Source organism: Solanum lycopersicum, chromosome 1 (assembly GCF_036512215.1).
Source record: "Solanum lycopersicum chromosome 1, SLM_r2.1".
Taxonomy (NCBI): Eukaryota; Viridiplantae; Streptophyta; class Magnoliopsida; order Solanales; family Solanaceae; genus Solanum; species Solanum lycopersicum.
The window spans coordinates 1,643,509-1,658,748 of NC_090800.1; the positions used below are offsets into that span (position 1 = coordinate 1,643,509).

The following is a 15,240-nucleotide window of genomic DNA, read 5'->3' on the forward strand; positions in this document are numbered from 1 at the left end:
CAAGGTTGAAGAAGAAAAAATTTGAAGCACAGCTATGATCACAGTAATCATTTTATCAAACACATAGAATGCATTCGAGAGTAGGGTTTCTCTTAGCATGCACAAAAAGGAGGTCTTCTTCGTCTACGTTTCTTCTATCTACTGTGTTCTCTTCTCATCAAAATCGGAAGATATTTGTTGCTTGTCACCGTCGGATTTTGATTGGTAGTGATATAAGTAAGATTTATTTCTTCGAAGAATCGAATTTTCGTGGATTGGGACAGCTGCGTGGGTTTTGCAGATACCCTGGTATAGCAGCTTTAGAGCAATTCTCCGATGATGAGTATGAATGCGACTACGAAAATCATCCGGTAAGGTTACAGCTAGCTTTAAACATATAAAGTTGTTTTCTTTCATGCTTCAAAATTGTGGTGATTTACTTATGCTATGTGGTTTCTGCTGTGGTGGTTGTAACTTGTAGTGTGTTGCTTTGCTTTCTACCCTATCTGTTTTTATGATGAAGATTATTGCATTATTTTGTTGTTACTGTTTTCCGTAGTAGTTGCTATATTTTGTCCTCTGTCGTTTTCGCTTTTTGTATTTGCTCTGATTGCTCTACTCGAGTCTAGGCTCTTTTGGAAACAGCCTCTCAACTGCGTACATACACTCTATGCTTGGTTATGTTTATTTGAATTTCATATTGACTTTAACTTTGGAAATTAACACACATTGATTAAGATGTTTAATGTTTTAAAATGCTTTTTGTAATTCGGAAATTCAAAAGGGGAAGTAACATTGTTTTAATACTGTTTCTTCAAAAGAAGTCTTTTTTTTCAACATTGGGCTGAAGCAGCTTAGGGGTGGGTAGTATACGGCCACGGGAAAAGTGATTAGAAAAATTAGTTTTAGCTTCATTTCTTACTTAAAGCTAGCAACTTTGAGCAATTCTCCATTTTGAAACCTTTAGTTAGTCTGGAAGGAAGGGATGAGTTTAATGGTCACATCACCTTTAGCGGAGGACCAAAGGAGTATTAGTTTTTGGAATCACAAATTGTGTGGGGAGAATTCGTTGAGGATGTCTTTCCCAAACATTTACGTACACCTTTTCAAACCAAAGGGGGTCAACAGTCCACCAGACTAGGAGATGGAAGAGTGCCAAAGGGTATTGGATAGTTAAATAATGGAACTCATAAAAAATGATAATTTAGTTGTGTTTTCCACCATTAACTCAAAAATCTGATCTTTTAAATGCTATTTGTAATTTGGATAATTGAAATAGGAATCAACATAGTTTTAATACTATTTCTTCCCTTTTTCTCCGGGTCGGGCCGAAGCAGCTTAGGAGTACTGGAAAGAAGATTAGAGAAATAGTTTTAGCTTCAGTTCTTACTCAAAGCTAGCAGCTTTGAGTTATTTTCAGCTTTGAATCATTTAGTTATTGTGGATGAAACATTTACAGTGTAGTTGTCTTGAAAATTCTGAATTTTCATTTTCTGTTCGCGATGTGATTGGGGAGGAGTAAGGGTAGTGTCAATGGTTACAAGAGATTACATTGTGGGTACATAACATCCCTCTCTTTTTATGTTGTCCTTTACTATAGAGAAGCCACTTGAACTGGTCAGCATGTACAAGGATCGTTTCAGTTGGAATTTTCTTACCTCTTAAAATAATGTTAGGCAGTTTTTTTGGTTTTTGTTAGCTCTCTGTTCTTAGCAGACACTCTTGTACTCAAGCTAACCTTTTTAACCTCTCCTTTGATAAGCCAAATAGATTGGTAGTGGTCTTAATTTCTTTCAACAAATACTTACAATTTTCAATTATAGTCCTATGAGAGTGATACCGCATGTCTTCATAGATAAGCTCCACTTTTGTTGATCATATGGTGAGAGGAATGAAAGAGCTCTTGAGGGAGTACAGAAAGACTTTGTATACTTGAGGAATAACCTATTTTCCCTTTTTTCTTTTTGGTGCACCCTTATGATTTTTACATGTATGATGAGTGGGTGTTATTTGTAGAAAACCATGTCCTCTTGTAAGGTTTTCTACCTTTGGTGTACTTCTTGTATACGGGCAAGTTTTTGCCCTTAATGAAATTTATTACTTTATTGAAAAAAAAAGAAGGTTGACAACAACTAGGCAATCTGTTTCTATGTCCAATTCTTTATAGCCTAGTTCTTCTGCTAATTTTAGTCCTTGTTTGATGCTCCATGCTTTTAAGTTAGGCTTGTGGTAGGCTTTATCTTACCTGAGTGCCTGCAATTACTTCCATTGATCATGTCTAAAAATTCCTCCAAAAGCAGCTTCTCCAACTTGAGTCTTGACACTGCCATCAATATTCAATTTGATCATGTGTTATTTAATACCACCAACCAAAATCTGCTTTGCTTATAAGATATTGTTTCTTTTGCAGCCAATGAAACATTGTATTGTTTTACTTTTGAAGTTTATTCTCTGGGTGTTTCTGTTACTTGCATGGAGATAGTATACTATATCCTTTTATTTTATGTTCTTCTAAAAACAATATGCACGACAGTTGCAGTTGGTATGCATATTTGCCCATTTAATGCTACAAAAGATCATGGAAAAGAGTAGGGTGAGTTGACTTGAAATGCGTACATGGACTTCTATTTTAAGAGATTCTGTGGCTTTTGAAGGGCTTGACGGTGGATTTTGTTGTCAGTGGTCAACTGCCATTGGTTTTGTTTGTTGTAACTTAATTGAAAAGCCAAGAAAATGTAAGGAAAGAAGAATGTTGATCTATTTGTCTTTATTGTGTGTGCGTTTTGTTTCTTCTTCTTTAATAAATTCATATGTATAATTCAATCATAAAAAATAAATAAAATTTCTGTGCAAATTATTTCTTGTATGAAAGATTTATCAGTTAGAGCTTACTTGGGGACTTTGAGAGTTCAATGACAGGCTTCGTCATCAGTGGCCAATGTAGATGAGTGGAAATGGAAACTTAGCCTGCTGTTGCGCAATGAGAAGGATCATGAAATTGTATCCAGAGATAAACGGGATAGAAGAGACTATGAACAGATATCCAACCTTGCTAAAAGGATGGGTCTCTATAGGTATGGAAGAATGTTGTTGATGATTTCTCGACACGCTTTTTGTTATCTTGTTTCGTGCTTTATTTACTCTCTTCTTTTTGCATCTTGCAGTGAAATTTATGGGAAAGTTGTAGTGGTGAGCAAGGTTCCTCTTCCAAATTACAGACCTGATCTTGATGATAAGCGGCCTCAAAGAGAGGTAAGAGTTATCTCCTTAATCGTACAATTATTTCCTTCTATTGTTACATGTTGATGAGGACTTAATATCTATATGTAGAGTAACAATTGGAGAAACAAACTTCTAAGTTGGCACTTGGATTTGGTTTTAAATTTGTGTTAAATCAAAAGAGTAAATTGAGATGTAGTTATCTGAGATATGTCCTTGCAGAATTTCGTGCTGTTGAACATTCTTGATTTGCTCTCAAGTTTAGTAAGCAGAAGCTGAATTTTTGATTGCATTGATGCAGGTAGTAATCCCACTAAGTCTGCAAAGGAGAGTAGAAGGCTTGCTTCAAGAACATATTGATAGAACACAACTCAGCAGTGGAAAAGATGACAACATTTTAGATGGTACTAAGTCCTCTGATATAGTCACAGATGCTAATATGGATGAAAATCCAGATTCATTCTTAGATGGCTCTGTCATGGAGAAGGTTCTTCAGAGGCGGAGCTTACGCATGCGTAATATGCAGAGGGGTTGGCAGGTCTCTTTCTGTGTTTCTATTTTTATTGTGTTTTTCTTATATTCTGTGGAAAACATTGCTCGTTTCAAATGCATTTCGCATTCTATGTTCCAACCTTAAATTTAAAGATAAAGGATGTTGGCTCACACTAGCAGCCTCTTGGAAACATCTTCAGGAGTTAGAAGTAATCTTAACATTGAGAAGTCTTATGATCATGTTAATTGGAAGTTCTCAATCAACTTGCTCAAGAGGGATTTGGTTAGGAAATGTCAGAAGCACTGTTAAAATTCTGCCCTAGTTAATGGGCCACCAGTGGGCTTCTTTGCTGCTCAAAGGGGTCTATGATAACAAGACCCTATTTCTCCTTTCCCATTTTTATTGGTGATGGAGTGCTCCAGTCTTATGTTGTCTGTATCATAGAGGAATGGCTGGATAAATGGTTTCAGTGTTCATAACATCACCCACAACATTCTATAGATCTTTCACCTGTTGTAAGAAAATGCTACTTTGGTGATGTGTGATGCCGAGGTTGATCAACTAAAACATGTGAGGGTGTTTCTAGTAGTTTCTGAAGCTTCCTCTTGGCTTGAAAAAGTTGCTTATATTCAGTTAATAAAGTTCCTAATTGCTGCTTTCTGTCTCCACCTAGGCTGTCAAGTTGTTTTACCAACTAATTATCTTGAATTGTCATTGAGACCCAAGCATAAAGCTCTATAACATGTGGGAAGTAGTGTTGGAGAAATATGAAAAAGTTTAGCCGGGTGAAAGAAACAATATCTACCAATATTTTCTCGGGAAGGAAGATCGGTTCTAATTATTAGTGTGTTGGATTCATTTTCTACGGATGTAATATCTCTGTTAAGAACTCTCCTGTTCAGAAGATGAGAATTGCATGAAAGTTCTGGAAACGAGTATGTGGTTGTGGATGTGTAGGTATACTAGGAGAGATAAGATTAGGAATGAAGATATTCGGGACATGTAGGAGGGACTTTGTATTTGACAAGATGTGGAAGGTGCGATGGTTTGGGCATGTGAAGGGGAGATGCGCAGATGCCCGGGATTGGTACAGACCACTCTACAGTGAGTTACTGTGGTGGAATACTATATGTCCATACCTGTATGCATTTGGTGGATTGCCTGGACGTAGAAATGGGTGATGCTTTGGAAATTCTGCGAGCTCCAACAAGATAAGTGTCTAATTGTATGTTTTTGTTTTGCTTATGATGTAGGATGGAACATGTAAATGAAGCTAAAATGGTTCTACAAACATTACAATCCCTACAAGATTAGACGGGGCAGTACTGGTTTTAGTCAATACAAACGAATTTTACCTTTCTCAAAAAGAAACAAGATTAGACGGGGCACACTTGTTGTTTTTTCTTTTACTACATTGTACAAATATGTTCTGTTCTAATTTATAAAGTTACTTTGCCTTCCACAAAATATTCATGCTCATCATAGTTTTAACAGATCCCTATATGGCCTGCAATAGTTAGCATTCTATTGTCCTGAGGTGAACTCTTTTTGTCCTTCAATATCAGTATCAACAAACTTTTGTTGGATACATATTCAATGTATTAATGCTTGTTGGATTTATTTCTCGCAGGAATCTCCTGATGGCAACAAAATGCTAGAATTCCGGAAATCTCTTCCTGCATTTAAGGAAAAAGAAAGGCTGCTCCAAGCAATTGCACGTAATCAGGTCTTACTTTGATAAACTTATTATTCTTTCTCTGTTCAATCAAAGCATGTATGGTGATTGCATATGACTGACATGTAGCCCAAGTCAATGCCCTTTATTTATTATGAAAGATGTGGTTGTGCTGGAAGGTTCTCTTGCAAATTGCTAGTCATTTTTGGTATTCTTGAACTGCTGATCTTTTAAAATGCATCTAAGTTTTTGCTCTCCTATTTGCACTAGCAAGAAACTCAAGCCCCTTAATAATTTAGTGATTGTGCTTATAGACTAGTAACGTTTAACTGATCACATTAACTGGTTTGATTTATCTTATATTTGGAGGATGTCCAGGGAACAGACTAGGACATATTCGTAGTGCATAAACCTCTTTTAGCATTGGGATAAACAGAGAAAAAGACACAGTTTTATAATTATTGGACGTGATGATTCTTGATGTTCGTGAATTGCAGGGTAGGAATGCAAGGAACTTAGAATTGTCTGTGATGTGTTAAATTTGTTTTATGTCTACTTAGTCCCGTTTTGATTATTACAACAGGTGGTAGTAATTTCTGGCGAGACAGGATGTGGTAAGACCACTCAACTGCCACAGTACATTCTAGAGTCAGAGATAGAATCTGGCCGTGGAGCATTTTGTAGCATAATTTGTACGCAACCTCGAAGAATATCTGCTTTGGCTGTTGCAGAAAGAGTGGCTACAGAAAGGGGAGAACCTCTTGGTGACTCAGTATGCTACTATTCTTCTCTGCTCTGAATCTTTTTTTTTACAGGCTTTTGGTTAAGCTTTCACTGGATGAGACAGTCATAAAAGTTGAAATTTTATTTGTTACAATTAAATTTGGAAGCTTCTTTATGTTAGTTGCTGTTCTTCACAGAATATTTTTGGTAGGTTGGTTATAAAGTGCGATTAGAAGGGGTGAAAGGAAAAAATACACATTTGCTATTTTGTACGAGTGGTATTTTGCTTCGTCGTCTTCTCAGTGACCGCAATCTTGACGGTATAACCCATGTTTTTGTTGATGAAATTCATGAGCGAGGCATGAACGAAGGTAGCTGAATTGGCAACTTAGGTCTCTGGTTTGGTTTTCTTCTGAAAGCTGCATTGATAATTTGCTTCATATTCTTTGTCAGATTTCCTGTTGATTGTGTTGAAGGATCTTCTTCCACGACGCCCAGATTTGAGATTGATTTTGATGAGTGCTACTCTTAATGCTGAATTATTTTCCAGTTACTTTGGAGGAGCGCCTATGATTCACATCCCAGTAAGCTGCAACTTGGATCACCAGTCTGTTAGAGTTTATACATGTTATTGGTGTTTGTGTACTAGTTTCAATGATAGTAGTCGTTTTTACTCTGCCCAGGACTCTTTGATTCCCCTATATGTTTAATTTTTGGAATTTCTTGATGTAGATTAAAAAGAACGAGCTTTCCAGTTTTCTACCTTTAGATAGGCGCATATATGCAAAGTGTTCATCTTTTTGTATAATTCTCACTTCACTTGAGATTTCTTATTCATTTTTGTTTTGTTATGTAAAATTTACCATCAATTAAGGTCATAGCATGTTGACTTTTCATTCCAGAATAACTTTTATCTTTCTATATTGTTTTTGTTAAACCGGGTTTTAGGCTGCTGAGCTTTGCTGGCTTATTTGACATATTATGTTAACTTTTGGCGTTTTGTATGATGTAGGGCTTCACATATCCTGTAAGAGCAAACTTTCTGGAAGATGTGCTGGAAATTACGGGATATAAGTTGACTTCATTCAACCAAATTGATGATTATGGCCAGGAGAAGATGTGGAAAACACAAAAACAGTTAGCACCCCGCAAAAAAAAAAATCAGATAACTGCTCTTGTTGAGGTTGTTATTCTGTCTGCTTTGTGTACATGAGATGATGAACTTCCGTATTTGCTAGTTATGTATTGTCTTCTTTAGTCCATTTCTGTTAGATTTTCAGCTTCCTTTATAATCTTTTTACAACTTTGCTCTACGTTTTTTTTCCGGTGCTTGTTTTCTGATTGCCGTTTCATTTTCTTTGATGTCCCTCTCAAGCTATGAACATCTAATAGGGAGAAAAAATCATAGTCTTTTCTTATTTTCAAAATTTGGAAATGAAGACAGTGAGTGATTCAACTGAAGTTTGAGCTTGTTTATTGTATTGAATAAGGTGTTCCTCATAGATCAACAAACCATATGATAAAAATAAGAGATGGAAGTTACATTTCTTCATATGCTAACATGTTAAGGCCATGAGGGAAGCTAAAACCCCTTTCTTTGACCGTTAAAAGGTGCGTGTCATTTCCTTCAAAAGTAGTATAGTTTTGGAGGATTTGACATGGGTGCGGCAACAAGTTTGGAGAGTCCGAGCGACTTAGCTCCTTTTTGTGTAATTATGTGCCACTTTAACATACTTTTCTCTTATGTCGCCTTTCAACAAAAAAGACTTGCCATTCCATCTGCATGAACCATTTGGTATTGTTCTCACAGATATTTACTATCTCAAAAGATTTATCCCCGAAACAAAGATTTTCTGTTTGTTTAAATTTTTCTATTTTTTAGGTGTACTTCTTCTATACAGGCGAATACTTTGTCTGGTTAATGTAATTTGTTACTTTATATATAAAAGAAGGAAGTAAAGGTTTCCTCTCCACAAATCATCGAGAAATGCTTAAACTTTCACTGGAAAAAGGGGTTGTCGGAGTTAGTTCCGGTGAGAGATCAAATTACTGAGTGTTAGGCACATTTCCGAAGAGACCCATTGTTGGTATATCTCAAATTTTTCTCCCATCATGTTCTTTCTTTCTTAAGTAGTTTTATCTTGTTGGTTAGATGCTATAGAAAGAAATTGTCAGATTGCTGGTACTGTTAGAGATGATACAGTACTAATCTTGTATGAATGATGTACTTCTATGTGGCAGGATGCTGTAGAAAAATCAAACTTCGAGAATTATAGTCCAAGGGCACGTGATTCACTAGCATGCTGGGCTCCTGATTGTATTGGATTCAATCTTATTGAGGCAGTTTTGTGCCATATATGTCGGAAAGAACGTCCAGGCGCTGTACTAGTATTTATGACTGGTTGGGAAGATATTAGTTGTTTAAGAGATCAACTTAAAGCACATCCTCTCTTGGGTGACCCAAATAGAGTGTTGGTGCTCACTTGTCATGGTTCTATGGCTACCTCTGAGCAGGTAATAATGCTCTCTCCTTATTTTAATGCCTCTTTGGGTTTAGCAGTTTTCGCTTTTCTTTGAATGCTATGTTGCTCAGACTCTTCAAAAATGTCACGGGGTGCATGTCGGATCCTCAACAAGTAGTGCATTTTTTAGGATCTGGCACAGTTGAGACAACGTTTTTTCAGAGTCCGAGTAAAATATTTGTACTGTCAGTTCAGATGTATTATTACTAGAAGTGTACTTCTCTTTCCTTGTCAGTTTAATGTTTTGTCAAACTTAAATTGTAATCTGCAGAAACTCATATTTGAAAAGCCACCTCAGAATGTACGTAAAATAGTACTTGCAACAAATATGGCCGAGGCAAGTATTACTATAAATGATGTGGTCTTTGTGGTGGACTGTGGAAAAGCGAAGGAAACGACTTATGATGCTCTAAATAATACTCCGTGCTTATTACCTTCATGGATTTCACAAGCCTCTGCACGACAAGTGAGTTCCTTTAATAAACAGCACCTTTTTTATTAAGCCTAAACTTTCCGTATGTAATTCAATTTTCCTTTCCCGTCTTTTTGCACAAAATTCTAGAGAGAATGAACAATTTCTCCCCTCATAAGTAATATGAAGAAGTTCTGTGCTTAGATGTTACTTAAAAAACATGATAACATTACCCGGGAAAAAAATAATAACGTTTAGTTTTTGGATAGTATTGGATGATTGTAGCTGATAAGGCATGTGAAACGCGAATCTGTTCAAACGACTAGGTTGTGCATTGTCTTGCAGTAACATCTGTTCGATACTTCAATTTATTTTGAACTTGAATTCTGATGATAAAAATGTGAATTCTTCTCACTGTTATCTTTGAGTCAGATTTTGATGTTATGGTGGGTGTTATTGTCGTTTTTTTATGAGCTGTCATATCTCTCATGTTGCAGAGAAGGGGTAGGGCTGGCCGTGTCCAACCAGGCGAGTGCTACCACTTGTATCCACGATGTGTGTATGAAGCTTTTGCTGAATACCAACTACCTGAACTCCTGAGAACTCCTTTAAATTCTCTTTGCTTGCAAATAAAGAGTTTGCAGGTTGGAAGTATTGCTGGATTCCTTTCGTCTGCGCTTCAGCCTCCAGAATCATTGGCTGTAAGTGCTTCCTCTCTTGATGCTTATTCTATTTTTCTTATGCTCTTTTATAGATCAAGTTCTTATGATGCTTTACACATGCCATTTAGATTAGAGGGTTGCTTCTTACTTTCCAAGTATGATTGAAATGTAATGTCCATATACTGCAGGTGCAAAATGCTATTCAGTTTTTGAAGATGATTGGTGCATTAGATGAAAATGAGAATCTTACACATCTAGGTATGTATTCTTTTGAGGAGAAAAATAATCTGTTTCATGAAAAATTGTATTGCTTCTATGATGTTCTTTTTACTAGTTATATTTATGACCTTTATTCTGATTTTTATAAGTTATATCTTCGTCATTTCTTACAACCAGGCAAATTTTTAGCAATCCTCCCTGTGGATCCCAAGCTTGGGAAAATGCTCATTATGGGTACTATTTTCCGTTGCTTTGATCCTGTTTTGACTATTGTGGCTGGTCTTAGTGTACGGGATCCATTTCTGTTGCCTCAAGATAAAAAAGATGTAAGTAGAAAGCAATTTGCGCCACTAGCCTTGCCTCCTTTTAATTTCATTTACTACTAGTTGGTATTGTATCTACTTTCGCTTTGTTATACATTCTTTTTTTTTAGTTTCATGTCCTTGATGTTCCATCACTTCAAGATTGTGCATCCCTGCTTCTTTCCATGTTTGCTCAATGGATAGTTTACCAATTTGCCAATAATTTAACTTTTGCCATTTGAAGTGCATTTTTTGAGAAGTTGAAAGTGTTTTAGGTTGAAGGAGTTCTATATGATATTTTCCGGGGTGTATTTCTTATTTAGCAGTTAGACATTGATGTGGCTTTTCCCAGATCAACACAAAATATTTAAAGGAAGAAGGAACAAGAAGACAGATAGAAAATGCATGTATTTATGCCTGATCAAGATGGTAACTTTTTAGAATAAAAGGTTACTCTCCCCTATTCATAGAGGATAACAAAGGAAACTAGGGTCGATCAAAAAACTTTTTGGTTCTGTTCTTTTGCTAAATATGTAAAAAGTTTATTAATGTCCAAATCTCACATAAATATAACACTGGGTTATGGATAAAAAAGGTTTTGTAGAAAGAAATTTGATATCTTCTCTTTTCTTTACTGAATAGAGAAAATTTTGCAGTGCATGTATCTCTTGAACACCTTCCATATAACTAATTTGGTAGACCAGTCAACCTCATTTTCCCCTGTGATGGATGGCCTTATGCAGGGTTCAGGACATTTTTAAGATCATACTAACTTGGCATCTTCCCATCTGATTCATCCTCTCATTTTTAAGTCTAGATAGCATCGAGCAGCCAGCAAAATGTACACTGCACTTGATAATATTGTTTTGGTTCTACTAAATCTTAATTCACCAATATTGATCAACTCCCATTTTGTAGTTAGCGGGAACAGCAAAGTCCAGATTCTCAGCCAAGGACTATAGTGACCATATGGCGCTTGTCCGTGCATATGAAGGATGGAAAGATGCTGAAAGGGAAGGTTCTGCCTATGAATATTGCTGGAGGAATTTCCTCTCTGCCCAGACTCTTCAAGCTATCCATTCTCTTAGAAAGCAATTTATCTTCATCTTGAAAGATGCTGGATTGCTTGATGCTGATACTGCAACTAACAATAAGCTAAGTTACAATCAGTCTTTGGTTCGTGCTGTCATATGTTCTGGATTGTATCCTGGAATTTCTTCAGTGGTGGTATGCAATGGTTCTACAGTTCTGATCTAGTTTCATGAATTTATGTCAGTCCAACTGAATACCTATTCATATAAGTTATCATGTACATGTGCAGAATAGAGAGACATCAATGTCCTTCAAGACTATGGATGATGGACAAGTCTTTCTATATACAGTAAGTTCAATGAACAGTTCTTTGGAAGTTATTAGATTATGAAGTTGGTGACAGTTTTTGTTTCTGCTCTTCTCCTTTTTGCTGAGCCATTTAATCTATGTGGGGTTGAGGTTCCTTGCACAAATAAAAAAAATTCCAAATTTTATTTAATTGGACATCAATCCAACAAATTTTCTCTCATCTTGGTGTCACCTTCAATACAAGATAATCCCATAAAATGGAGAAAGAAAATAAAACGACGGAAAATTATAATCTGGGATAATGTTTTGAATTCTGAAGATGAAAGCATTTATCCCTTGAATTGATGCATCTGGACCTGTTAGGAATTTCAAAGTTTTGGTTTTCACTCTTCTTTTTTAGGTTCCCGTATTTGTTTTCATATCTGCTGTCTCATTTCATGAATTCTCCCCAAATAAAAATAAATCTGCATATCCTCAATTCTCGACTCTCACAAAAGCTCTTATTCTCCCATTTTCCCTTGCCCAAGCATTTGATCTATTGCTGTTGGTAGCCATGGTTGCTGTCTAGTGTCTATGTTGCCGGGCTGTGTTGCTTTGACTCTCTAAGATGTGGTGTACCCGTGTCGGATCATAAAATACAGACTACTTTTGGAGGATTGGACAAGCATCCATCAGCATTTTTAAAGAGTCCGAGCAACATAGTTGAACGGGATCTGCTCTATAGGCTCGTACCAATGTATTCTTGAGTTCTAAAAGGAGACAGGAAATCTAATCTGGTGGATGAACCGTGGCCATGAGACCAGGGTATGATGAATAGCCTCCATGCCCTTCCGGGTCATGGTGCCATAGATGATCGTTTTCAGCCTGGTTGTCATTTAAAAAAAAAAACTACTCAAGTTCATTGTCGTAACATGATATTTACACAAAAATTTCTTTGGACAATCTCTTTCCAGTAGGAGGGTGGACTTGCACTTCAGCAGTTGAATTGTTGTGTTACTTGCACATGTGTATTTCAGTTGTTATGGTTTTCATATTGATGAAGATGTGTAACATCTCAATTTTGTCTTCAGAATTCGGTCAATGCTCGCTATCAAACGATTCCATACCCTTGGCTGGTGTTCAGTGAAAAAGTTAAGGTCAATACAGTCTTCATACGGGATTCTACTGGAGTATCTGATTCGATTGTGATCCTATTTGGTAGTACTCTAGACTGTGGAGATGTGGTAACTTTTCTCTGCCTAGATGCTTATCGATTCACATTCTTGATGCTGTTAACAGCTGTGGGTTCCTAAATCTTGTGATTATATTTTCTTTAGGCTGGGCATTTAAAGATGTTAGGTGGATACATAGAGTTCTTCATGGATCCTTCTCTGGCGGATTGCTACATAAAGCTCAAAGAGGAGCTCGATATACTTTTGCAAAAGAAGGTGAATTTTCCAGGATCTTGTTTCCTTCTCAACGCATACTACTCCTAGTTATGAACCATATTATTTCTGCTAACTAAACAGCAAACAGACAGGTGCACTAAACTACTTTAAGCATGGTATTTCGGTGAACTCACTTCTTTACCTTTAAGATAGTGGAACTCTAATGAGCAAAAAGATAAGAAACCAAGTTGATACATTAAGTTTCATCTTCAAATAACTGTAATGTTTCAGAGAAGCTAACGCGATCTTAATCAAAATAAACTAGCTGTACATAACCACAAGGGAAGTTTATTTCTAACTAATTAAGAGTACATCTTTGCATACTACAAACAAATGCCGGAAGTACTCTCAATTCGAGGTCTTACTGTAACCACTGCTTTCTGGAGATTGGCCCAATAATTTGTTTGATATTTTAGACTGATTTGTGTAAAGGAATTTTAAGTTTTAGGTTTTGTTATTAGTTAGTTATCTGTTTATTCATTTTGAAGGTTATCTTAGTTTTTTTTTTGTTTCTTTTGTTTTGTGGTTGGGTGGGGGGAGTTGGATAGCATGAAAGAAAGAGGTCAACCCAGATAATTTGTAAAGGAAGTGAACAGAACTGATGTAAGAATGAGAAAAAGTGCAGGTGCTTATTATTCATTTGAATTATTGGGCCGATCTCCAGAAAATTGGCCCTTGACTAATCAATACCATGACTAAACATGTATTATTTTCTCTAAGATATCCTACCAAACAACCACATAAGGTTCGGTATGTGATAATCCCATGTTTTTCTTTAAATAACAGTCCTGGAGTTTTGAATTTTTGCCTTGAAGACAGAACATCTTAGCATATTAAGTTACGTTTTGTCCTTCTTTGGTTGTAAATTTACTGGTTTTGGGATGATTTGTCAAAACATAAGAAGAGTTGCACTGATTTTGGATGATGCAGCTTCAAGATCCTGAGGTAGACATCCACAAGGAAGGCAAATACCTTATGCTTGCTGTTCAGGAACTGGTTTCAGGAGATCAGTCTGAGGGCAGGTTTGTGTTTGGTCGTGAAAACAAGAAGCCTAAAGATTCTGACGCTGATAGATTTACAAGGGACGGGACAAACCCAAAGAGTTTGTTGCAGACGCTACTTATGAGGGCGGGTCACTCCCCTCCCAAGTACAAAACAAAGCATCTAAAAACAAATGAATTTAGGGCACTTGCAGAGTTCAAGGGAATGCAATTTGTAGGTAAACCAAAGAGAAACAAAGCCCTTGCAGAAAAGGATGCTGCAATAGAAGCACTAGCATGGTTAACTCAAACATCTGACAAGAATCATGGTGAAGATGATAAATCTCCTCCTGATGTCACCGATAACATGCTGAAGCTTCTTGGTAAACGCAGGAGATCAAAGCGTCGCTGAGGTGATAAGACTAATTGATTGTAGGCATAATACATAAATATGCCCTTTAACTTGGCTTCGAATTACATTTATGACCTTCAACTTTGGATTTGCACAAGTAGACACTTAAATTTGTATAAAGTTGAACAAATAGACACACATGTCCTATATGTCATTTTTTTTATCCTATCTGGTGTTCTACGTGTATTGTGCCATGTAGGACTCGTGTGTTTGTTTATTTAAAAGTTGGATAGTTAAAGTGCATGTTTGTGCATTACGAAAGTTGAAGGTCAAAGTTAAAATTTGAAGTCAAGTATAATGTCTTGATTGTAATTTGAGAACGAATAGTCATGGGTGTAGGGCCTTTCAAAATGAACAATGCAAGTGGACAAGGAAGCATTTACATGTAACTTATTATTCTCAAATCTACTATAGAAAAAAATACTTTAAAAATTGTATTCTTTTACATCATAGATTAACATGTATACATATTTAATATAAAATAACTATTATAAATAGTATCAATCTATATCTCAACTATATAAATATTAGTATATTAAAATATAAGATGTATTATCTTTAGAAACTTGCATTAAAATGTAATTAATAGGAATATACGTAACCAAGACTATTAAAAGAAGTGTACATAAGAGCAGGGGCGGACTCATATGGCTTGGTAAGGGTGCACGTGCACCCGCTAACTTCAAAAAAATGATGTATATATATGTATATCTATCTTAAGAAACTAGCAAAAAAAAGATATAATTAACAGTGCAAAACATAAATGTGCTTTTGTGCAGTTGGTATAAGCTAGTGATGTCACTTACAAGACTCGGGTTTAAACCCTACTTAGATGTTATGGAGCTACTCATACTTTGGTCTAACTCAGTCTCCG

The 15,240-nt window shown here is 36.2% G+C and overlaps 1 protein-coding gene across 1 annotated transcript; it reads left to right on the forward strand.

The window, feature by feature from the left end:
- Nucleotides 1-68: 68 nt before the first annotated feature.
- LOC101264455 (DExH-box ATP-dependent RNA helicase DExH3) lies at nucleotides 69-14,534 on the forward strand. Its single transcript, XM_010317563.4, has 19 exons — nucleotides 69-350; nucleotides 2,899-3,053; nucleotides 3,144-3,231; nucleotides 3,500-3,736; nucleotides 5,322-5,417; nucleotides 5,950-6,138; nucleotides 6,301-6,460; nucleotides 6,543-6,673; nucleotides 7,102-7,272; nucleotides 8,331-8,603; nucleotides 8,883-9,077; nucleotides 9,521-9,724; nucleotides 9,874-9,943; nucleotides 10,082-10,230; nucleotides 11,125-11,433; nucleotides 11,528-11,587; nucleotides 12,618-12,770; nucleotides 12,864-12,974; nucleotides 13,905-14,534. Exons 1-19 carry the CDS (start codon nucleotides 69-71, stop codon nucleotides 14,364-14,366), a joined length of 3,495 nt encoding a protein of 1,164 aa, XP_010315865.1. The 3' UTR covers nucleotides 14,367-14,534.
- The last annotated feature ends 706 nt before the right edge of the window (nucleotides 14,535-15,240 follow it).

Excerpts from the sequence above, each read along its gene's own strand:
- LOC101264455 (XM_010317563.4), top strand. The coding sequence starts at position 69 with ATGCATTCGAGAGTAGGGTTTCTCTTAGCATGCACAAAAAGGAGGTCT. Across the intron at positions 3,232-3,499 it reads ATAAGCGGCCTCAAAGAGAG|GTAGTAATCCCACTAAGTCT; the intron begins GTAAGAGTTATC and ends GCATTGATGCAG. Across the intron at positions 10,231-11,124 it reads TGCCTCAAGATAAAAAAGAT|TTAGCGGGAACAGCAAAGTC; the intron begins GTAAGTAGAAAG and ends CCCATTTTGTAG.